Source organism: Sinocyclocheilus anshuiensis, unplaced genomic scaffold (genome assembly GCF_001515605.1).
Source record: "Sinocyclocheilus anshuiensis isolate Anshui unplaced genomic scaffold, SAMN03320099.WGS_v1.1 scaffold1170, whole genome shotgun sequence".
Taxonomy (NCBI): Eukaryota; Metazoa; Chordata; class Actinopteri; order Cypriniformes; family Cyprinidae; genus Sinocyclocheilus; species Sinocyclocheilus anshuiensis.
The window spans coordinates 2,836,484-2,847,409 of record NW_015538055.1 but is presented as its reverse complement, the minus strand read 5'-3'; the positions used below and the strand labels follow the sequence as shown (position 1 = coordinate 2,847,409).

At 32.8% G+C, this 10,926-nt stretch overlaps 1 protein-coding gene across 1 annotated transcript in view; it reads left to right on the top strand.

The window, feature by feature from the left end:
* The window catches only part of LOC107683423 (diacylglycerol kinase beta-like), a 50,745-nt gene that overhangs the window by 22,810 nt on the left and 17,009 nt on the right, over positions 1 to 10,926 (top strand). Inside the window, exon 19 of the mRNA XM_016479476.1 lies at positions 1,865 to 1,929. Coding sequence (XP_016334962.1) covers positions 1,865 to 1,929 — 65 coding nt within the window. The remainder of the gene's footprint in view (positions 1 to 1,864; positions 1,930 to 10,926) is intronic.

The window sequence follows — 10,926 nt, the reverse complement described above, 5'->3', positions numbered from 1 at the left end:
AATTGCGAGTTTATATCACACAATTCTGAGAAACAAAGTCAGAATTGTGAGTTTATATCTCTCAATTATGACTTTTTAACTCACAATTGCGAGTTTATATCACACAATTCTGAGAAACAAAGTCAGAATTGTGAGATAAAAAGTCGCAATTACCTCTTTTATTTTTTATTCAGTGGTGGAAACGGGCTTCCATATCATACTGTTATTTTAGTATACTATTATAGTTCTTGTTAATATTTTGAATTAGATTTTATTTTTATATTTTCCTTTTCATTTTATTTTTTTAACGTTTTAGTAATTTTGTTGTATTTTATCATTTTTAGTTGTATTACTTCAACTTCAACTAAATGAAAATGAGAAATGACAACTTTATTTATGTATTTATTTATTTGTACTTTTTAAACGTTTTTATTTTTTCTTTTATGTTTAGTTTTAGTTATCAGTAATACCTCTGGTTCTATACTCCCAAATGAACATTGCTAGAATTTGCTTTGATGATTCAACAGAATTGGCATGTATTTAAAATCATGTTTTATTCCTGAAAAGGTCATTAGGCATTTGAATTATGTTTTAAATCAAACAAAATAAAAATGATAGTCCTGGGCCCTGACTGATATAAACAAATCAAAGAAATATAAACTATCTACTAAAGAAAATCTAAGTGACTGTAACACCTCTTCTAACTTTACCTTAGTAGAAAAAAGTATTATCACAAATTTGGTTAAGAAGCCAAACTTTTAATAATAATAATAATAATAATAATTGATAACATGTGGTGAGACATTTTAAGCCTTTTTAGCAAAAATACAAATTATAAAACCTGTATAGGTAGAATACTGTTAAAGTGGGATGCTTAAGTATCTGTTTTTAATATTCATTCCATTTTCCATGGTTTTGTGTAACAGACTAATTATCAGAAAAGGTGCCACTTTTGCCTGTATAGGTCATCGTAGGTCCAATAGTTTTGTGCCATGTTGCTGTTTTCTGTGAATTTGCAACAACATCATAATATGTCTACAAAAATATAGCTTGAAACAAATGATACAAATGTGTATCTTCTATAACGTGTCATGTTTGTCGTGCTTCTCCTCTTCGTTCTTACAAATGATCAGGCATTCAGAATCTACATTTCTCAATCAGGACATACAATCTCTTTACATTTCAACCACCATCTCTATACATCACCATAGCAACAAAACATTTACAGTACACAAAGTACATGCAAACAGAGCACACGCAAGTGCATCTGAAGCTCTGAGTACCTGTGACGGGCGCCAGCAGAGCCGCTGCATCCTGTATGTGTGTGTGATTAATTAGCCTGAACCACGTGTTCAGTCCTCTTGTCAATACTCATCATCGTTGGCTAGAACTCCAGCAAAGAATCACAAACACCTTATTTGTTAACACACATACATATGCATGGAGCTCAAACTTGTTTCCAGTCGTGTGGAAGGGCGATCAGGCCCATAATTGGTGCTCGGTGTGGGGGAAGGAATTTTGGTTTTGTCGTCAGAGTTTTGTCTGGTTTTAAAATACATTCATCTGGTTTTAAAATAAACACGTCTCTGTCTGCGACGTCTCTGACGCGGGGCTTTTGTTTATAGCTAATGGTCCGTGATAAAACCATCATGAAACTATTCAATACAATCCTCAATCTGTTGTCTTTTCATCTTCACACAGCTGTTTTGACAAATTCAGGATTTTAAGACCCAGATGCACAGAGGATGATGAGAGAATCTGATGCGCGAGTGTAATACGTCAAAGGCTCCTAACGAACCATTGTCAGAAGCTCACGAAACAGCGATGATGGTGTACCGGTGTGCATAAAAAACTGATCTGATTTGCTTTTTTTCTCCTTTTGCAGGATGCATCCATCGCTCATCGATTCCACATTATGCGAGAGAAACATCCAGAAAGGTTTAACAGCAGGTACCGCTCGCTCTCTATCTCTGTGTTAACACCAAACACTTCACCAACACTGCATCTTAACTCCCACTGTTTTGGCTGTCATCTCAGTCTGTAAACTCGCCAGCGTGTCTGCTGGGTTTACAGTGAGTTAATGCCCTGATAACTCTCCTTTCCTCTCAGGTGTGTCTTTGAGGCTTCTGCCAATCTTTTATTCTCTAAAATTAGATGAACATGTGGGATTGCTTTGTTAAGGATTCCCAAAACTTGATCTGAAGCGGAATAACCTTCTTAGTCTGAAAAAACATAGTTTTAATGTATTAATAAAAATGAATATGTAATTAAGAGATGCAAATATTATAGGGCCTAAATGCACCAGAAGGGGATAGAGTCTATTTGTATATATCATAATTAAAAAAGCAATTAATTAAAATAAAATAAAAAATATATATAAATTTTATAAGTGCATTTTTATACATATAATGAAAATGAAAAGTAATGAATTAAAATATTGTATATATAAATGTATTTAAAATATATATATATATAGATAGATAGAGTATAATATTTTAATATATATTATATTTTAATGAATTACTATTTTTATGAATAATTGATGTTGTGTGATTAATATGTACTCATGTAATCAATAAAAAATGTACTGTAGTCTGATTACAAGTATTTTAAAATGTAATACAATCTAATTACAAGTACTTCATTTTTGGAATCTGATTACATAATCCAGATTACATGTAATCAGTTACTACCCTGCACGTTTCATTGAGAGAGAGAGAGAGATAAATAGACAACCAATATTTAAAAATAATAACAATTATAATAATAATTGTATTATTACTATTATTAATATAATTATTATAGTTATTCATATAAACATATAAAAAGGCACATCTAAAAAAAATAAAATAAAAAGTACTGATTAAGAAAAGGATTTTTGCAGCATGCACTGCATGATAGGCTTATTCATAATTTATTGATTCTCCATAATTCTATTTTATTATATAAAAATACACACACACACAAATACATATAATATTTTTTATTGTTAATATATTTTTTTTAAATTAATAATGTCAAGAATAACATCTCCACCCCTACCAGAAAATGTAATATAACCACTAGTTTTAAAACCATTTAAAAAACCCATTAATATGAATATTATGATCGGTTTTCTTTTTTTTTCTTTCAATCGTAGATGTTTTTTTAAAGGCTTAAAATTCCGATACAGCTATAAATAAGGTATTTATAGATTGATTTCCCTGAAGTCTAAACACTGTGGCTCTGTGGTTCTTGTTTGGGGTGGGACTTTCTGTTTGTCTGACCAATAGATGACTGGGAAACCTGTTTGAAAACCTTCATTACTTTTGCATTTGCATTTATTCATGCCAGTGTCACAAAAATGATACACGTCACCTTTAATTTATTGTATATTGCTATTGAAGTAACAGAGTGACACAAGTTTACTCATGTATGTATTTACAGAAATAGATTTACTTAATAAAATCCTATTCTTTTAGGACCCTTATGAATAGTCAAGCAACAGATGTAGGTGCTTCTTTGTGTTGGAGTGTTTTGTTCTTTGCTGAAAGGATCTGAGTGATGTGGAACATCTGTGATTAGCCCACAATGTGTGCACCTTCTAATGATGAGCAAATTTGATATCTATGCTCCCATTAATATTTAATGTCCCAATAAGTCAGTACGAACACAGGCGAGTAATTGGTTGGGTAATTGAATTTGCTTGGGTAGTTTGATATCATTTTTCCATCACCGTGATGACACAAGACCTTCAGGAGAGTCTTTTAATAATCAAATGATAATTATACTTTCTACGTGCGGGCCTATATTTTAAACCTGGTGAGCAGATAACATTTTAATTTCAGGAATTAAGGATTGGCCAGGAGTCAGAAGACATGAATGTCTTTGTTTATGCCTGTGTTGATGTTGTTTCAGATCTGTGTGGGATGTATAAAGAATCAACCTGTATTCTGATCACACAAAAGCAGGTGTACGCATTCACTGCAGAGGATCCACTGGAGAGCAAGTGATGTAATGCTACATTTTTCCAAATCTGTTCCAATGAAGAAACAAACTCATGTACATATTGGCCTGAGGGTGTCAATTTTCAGCAAACTTTCATTTTTGAGAAAACTATTCCTTTAAGCTTTCAGAAAGGTGCGATAAGTCATGGCAACGGATTTTAGTGGGATTTTGATGGATTTTGGCTATATTTATTCAAGGGAGGCTTATGCGTGTATCTTTACAGAAGCAGCAAAGAGTGCCGCTTCAGAAACGTGCGTGGACTGTGTCTTTTGAATAATGATTAAGATATTTTAAGAAAATTATACCATCTGTTATTTGAATTTGATAAATAATTCGCATGAGAGAATGGGTTTAGATCTTTCTATTACATAGTATCTTTTCTCACTCAATAATGTATGATGTAGGAAGGTATTGCAGATTTTTTTTTTGTTGGATTTTTCTAGGAACCTTTATCTTTTACAAATATATAGCTGTTTTAATATATCATCAGATTAGTGAAGCAAAGGCCTTGCATATATCACTTACAGTTAATGGCACTGGAGGGTTTTTTTATTGACACTGACTCCTCTTAACCCAGAGGTTGTTCAATGTAACAGCGCCTTTTCCGATTTGAGAAGGTGGTTTTTAAAGTTAAATTTTGCACAATTATATTATATATATACCTGTAAATGCGAAAAAGCCGTTTCCATTGCAGTTTTGCGAATTATTCCTTTTTCGCATTGCCTGAAAAACCACCTCATGCGAGCGTAAAAACTTTTTTGCGATATATGGGCGTTTTTGCGAAATTGACGCGTTTCCATTAGGCGTATTTTCAATTCGCAATTTCAATTTGCGCAATTTGAAGGGTAATGGAAACGCGCCTAGTGTAGACAGTTTTAAGGTTGACAGTTTTACAGTTTAACTTTTTTTTTTACTTGCTTTATTTGTTACTTTAAACAGTCCTTTCCTTCTTAAAATGCTGTAGCATTAAAATTAGCATATTTTTAATGACTCTTTTTGGCTGTTTACTCTGTGCAACTTTTCCAATCTCTAACATTTTTTTCCAGTTCTCACTCCCTGTTATTGTATGTCATTGCGTTGACCTTAGTGAAGACACAAATATTTGATCGGCTTAATGAGCAACCCAACAATGGCCAATTGGTTTTTAATTATAACACGGCATCATCTTGTTGGTAACGGACGCAGGGTCTTGAGCGAACCTGGCTGTTTTTATTTGCACCTCGGGTGATTACCAGGAGGAAGGTGAGAAGATTTGACACTTTGCAGATAGATTAATTTACTGCTGGAGTAAGACCAGAGGGTGATAATGAGGTCGAGGATTAAAAGCAGACAATCAATGTGGCAGTGTCACGTGGACTCGTGAAAGTACACTTTCTCTCTCGTCACTGATCATTCATGCGGTTCCAAGATAATCTCTGTCTTCAAGATGATGCGAAAAATGAGAAAAGAACGGGTCTCAGTTGTCTTTGTTTGGTGAACTTCAGTGGTGTCTTTTTAGACTTGTGATCTTGCGGTTGTTGCCTACAAAAAATACCATTTAGCTGTGTTTTACACCAAAATACCATAATAAACTGTGTTGGAATTAGCCATCACTGCCATCTAAAAAATAAGTTAATGTCATTTGAAAGCCTCTTACAATGTTTGATGCAGATCTCATATTAACTTATTCAGGTTTTACAATAATAACAATAAGAGCTATATGATATCAAGGTGGAAATAGTCAAATGGCAGATGATCATGATTGGATGTGTGGCTATGAATATATATTCAACCTTTCCACATAAAAAGTTTTAAATGAATATTTAAACCCCCCAATTATTTTTTCCCATGGATACAAAAAGGGGATTTCCATACAACAGCTGTTCATATATATGCTTTTTTACTTTCAGTTTTTTATTTATTTATTTCAATTTTTTTAATCAGTATAAAAAAATGTACTGTTAAAAATGTTGGGGTCATTATTTTTTTTATTTATTTATTTATTTTTATTAATATTTTTTATTCAACAAGGATGCATCAAATTGATCAAAAGTGACAGTCAAGACATTTATAATGTTACAAAATGTTTTATATATAATGTTTTAGATTTCCGATAAATGCTGTTCATTCGAACTTTCTATTTATCAAAGAATCTTTAAAAAAAAAAGTATCACGGTTTTCACAAAAATATTTGTTTTCAACATTGATAATAAGAAATGTTGAAATGTTTCTTTTATCTCAGGAATAAATTCCATTTTAAAATATATTCAAATAGAGAACTATTTCAAATAAAACTATTAATAGAAAAGTTATTTTAAATTGTAGTAATATTTTACAATATTGCAAATTTTCTTGTATTTTGATTAAATAGATGCAACCTTGGCGAGCACAAGACTTTCAAAAACATAAAAAAATCTGACCGAACTTTTGTTTTTTAGTTTCCACATTTCCACATCCACACCAAGTGTGAAATGAATTAAAGTGTCATTAATGTGTCATTTATTTTAGCCATATGATACTGACTAGGTAAGAGCACTTGAGCTGTATTGAGCCGTCTTTGAAACAGCCTACCGCTGACCAGAGTGTCGCCTTAAGGGTGACACGCTCAGCCTGAGGCGGTCTTCTTTAATTATTCTCTGTTTAACCTTCCCTCGAGTCAGAGGGAGGCTGAACCATAGAGGGCCGTTTAGTGTAATGAGGGTCCTCATCAAAAAGCTATTGCAAGAGCTAAGACTGTTTGACCCACTGCTCTCTGTCTCTCTCTCTCTCTTTCACACACACACACATATATACATCAGCCATCCCACCAGAGCCCTGGGCACCACCGCTATGCACACTGCTCCTCATTTCAGATGAAATCGCTGGTCTGACTGGGATGTCATCTATAATTAATGACCACTTCAGAGTGTAATTTATTGAGATCTCACCTGTGGCCCTGTCCCCATCCCTGCTGGACTTTCATACCCCTCCCTGCTCCACCTCCTCATGTTCACACACTGCGTACATACAGAAATAGCAGACGACTCCACCTGATGTTCGCCACTTCACATACTGAATGTTAGAAGAAGATATCACACCTTGCACAATCATGTCAGGTATCAAAAAAGTCACACCATTGTATTTGTTCATACAGGAATGTTTCAGGATCAGTCACTGAAAAACTCTTATGTGTGAAACAGAATATTGTCCTCCTCAACAGTTATGGTGGTTATAGCCCTGCATGGACTCGGTCATCATTTGCTAAACCTCATGTGGTTCCAAACCCGTATGGCTTAATTTCTTCTGTGAAACACAAAATTACAGTAGATATTTTGAAAAAGTAATTTGGCTCCAATGTTGTTTTGTAACTGACTGAATTTTATTATATGTACAAAAAAAGTAGAACAATTCTTTCAAATATCTTCATTTAGGTTCCGCAGAAGAAAGAAGGTTTGGAATGGACAGATAATGACAGAATTTTCATTTCTGAGTGAACTGTCCCTTTAAATTGCCTTACATAGTGCATAACTTTTATGGCCTTTTATTATGCTTTTTATGGTCCTTTAATTTTTGGATTAAAAATACAGTAAAATCAGATACATTGTGAAATATTATTACAATTTAAAATAACTGTTTTCTATTTTAATATATTCAAAATGTAATTTATTCCTGTGATCAAAGCTACATTTTCAGCATCATAACTCCAGTCTCCAGTGTCACATGATCCTTCAGAAATCATTCTAATATGCTTATTTGCTGCTCAATTAACATTAATATTAATATTTTTGTGAAAACTGATACATTTTTTTTCAGGATTCTTTGATGTATAGAAAGTTCAAAAGTATGACATATACTGTATTTGTCATAGACTTCTTTTGTAACATTATTAATTTCTTTACTGTCACTTTCGATCAATTTATTGCATATTTGCTGAATAAAAGTATTGATTTCTTTAAAAAAAATCTTACTAACCACAAACTTTTGAATAGTAGTATAAAGGCATATAGGTTTGGAATAACATGAGGGTGAGTAAATGATCAATTTACAGTAGCATTTATAAAAAAAAAAAAATAAAAAAAAAATATATATATATACAGTGCTGCTTGTAAGTTTGTGAACCCTTTACAATTTTCTATAGTTCTGCATAAATATGACCCAAAATCAAATCCATCATCAGATTTTCACACAAGTCCTGAAAGTAGACATAGAGAACCCAATCAAACAAATGAGACAAAAATATTTTCTTTGTCATTTATTTATTGAGAAAAATGACCCAGTGTTACATTTCTGCATAAATATTGTTTGAATGGGTTCTCTGTCTACTTTCAGGACTTGTGTGAAAATCTGATGATGTTTTGGGTCATATTTATGCAGAAATATAGAAAATTGTAAAGGGTTCACAAACTTTCAAGCAGCACTGTATATGGCAAACCAAATATAATCTACTATCAGTTTATGTAGTTATGTCATTTGATGTCTGCAGACTAGTCTCTAACTGTCTGAAGTCTGGCTGTAAACATGTAATCCTGGCTTTAAATCTGTTTAAAGGAATGTAAAGTGTGTGTTGCCCCTGTGGCTGAGTGTGAGAGGTCAGTCGCTAGTGTAAAAATAACACTCTAAAGAGGAATATCTGCAGCTATGACTGCAATAATCCTCAATGGATTACTAAAATTTGCATACAAATTACCATAGTTGTCATAATATATTTAATCAGCAGAAAAGACCCATGCACACTGATTGTTTACATGCACAAGTTTACAGAAAAGCATGAAATGCAGGAAAAATAGCAGGAAAAAATGTGCATGTTTATTCTGAATTTTTCAAAAGCTGTGGAACATGTACAATCTTTCTTTCTGTCTTTCTTTTTTTTTTTATTCAATTCCAAGTTTATATAAATCTTACACTTATTATATAATATTAAATACAATAATATAAAAATATTGATTTTTATGGTATTGTTCATAATTTATTAAAATTATGTTTAAATGGAATTGTTAAATTAAATTAAATTTTTTAAATTAAATTACATTTTTTAAATTAAATTAAATTAAATTAAATTAAATTTGTATTAAACTGTTTGTCCTATGCAGAGTTGTGGGTATTTAACCTAGCATCTTGGGCCGAAGGCTAATGTTAAATACATTATTAAATGAACTGCATCATATTCATTTCAACAAAAATGTATATTTGTTTTTTAGTTTTTTTACAAAAAAACATAGTTTTAAAACCAAAATAAATAAATAATTACAAATAAATAAATAGGAATGAAAATAACTAAAAAATAAAATAAAATAAATAAAAGCTGTGGAATTATTTTTTATAATAATAATAATTATTATTATTATAAAAAATAATTCCACAGCTTTTATTTATTTTATTTTATTTTTTAGTTATTTTCATTCCTATTTATTTATTTGTAATTATTTATTTATTTTGGTTTTAAAACTATGTTTTTTTGTAAAAAAACTAAAAAACAAATATACATTTTTGTTGAAATGAATATGATGCAGTTCATTTAATAATGTATTTAACATTAGCCTTCGGCCCAAGATGCTAGGTTAAATACCCACAACTCTGCATAGGACAAACAGTTTAATACAAATTTAATTTAATTTAATTTAATTTAATTTAAAAAATGTAATTTAATTTAAAAAATTTAATTTAATATATATAAGCTAGAAATCATGACAATGTACCTTTCATTAGTGGGTTTATTGGAAGACCCCGTTGTGTTTGATTTCAGGCCAGATCCTCTTTGGTTTAGTCTTAGTTCATTCATGTTGTAGACGTGCCAGGACTTGCTGTCATCTGATTACCTGTGTGTTTCTCTTAGACTCAGTTGGCAGATGCAGGTCTCCATCTGCAGGGCCTGTGAGACATTCCCCGTCTGCACTGGAACAGAATTCCACAGGGAAGCCCTTACTCTCCAAGAGACTGAGTGTATACATGTGCACTGATGACTGTTGTGTATCATGAGAACAGATTACGCAGAGCTGTAGTTAGGCTCGAGTTAAATTTTAGGTGCCGATGTGCTCTTAGTCTCTGACGAGTACTGCGAGTCAGATAAAACCCAGCGGTACTCCCCTGCTGAGTTCTCCTCCGCCTTCACGGCAACCTCTTCAGTAGCCACAGCCCCATGTACCTACAGAAGACAATAACATCATAACGAAGAAATATACAGTGCTGCTTAAAAGTTTGTACAATTTTCTGTATTTCTGCATAAATATGACCCAATTCATCATCAGATTTTCACACAAGTCCTGAAAGTAGACATAGAGAACCCAATCAAATGAGACAAAAATATTTTCTTTGTCATTTATTTATTGAGAAAAATGACCCAGTGTTACATTTCTGCATAAATATTGTTTGAATGGGTTCTCTGTCTACTTTCAGGACTTGTGTGAAAATCTGATGATGTTAACAGATTACGCAGAGCTGTAGTTAGGCTCGAGTTAAATTTTAGGTGCCGATGTGCTCTTAGTCTCTGACGAGTACTGCGAGTCAGATAAAACCCAGCGGTACTCCCCTGCTGAGTTCTCCTCCGCCTTCACGGCAACCTCTTCAGTAGCCACAGCCCCATGTGGAGCCACTGACTCCTGCAGGGTTGCCAGCTGTCAGGAAACCTCTCCTCCTTCACTCTCTCCAGCCAGTAACCATCACCCTGAGTCAGGAGAGCCTACTTCACTCTTCAGCTACTCACATGACAGGCCTGGCTTTACACTTTCAAGTGTTTCGCTCCAAAATGCACACTCTGAACTCTTTAAACGTAGTCTTTAAGTAGATTTTAGGTTTGATTCCGCATTTTGAAATGCTACGTCCGTCGTATGTGTCTAGCATGCAAGAATCCATACTTGGTACATTTACAAGTTTGATTTCAGACTAAAGCCACACATGTTTCAATGTTGTGAACTGAATGCACTAAATTCATTACTCTTTACATTGTGATTTTCACTTGTTGCAGTGCATTCTGGGATTGCTTAGTCCAAATAGAGGTGTACATAT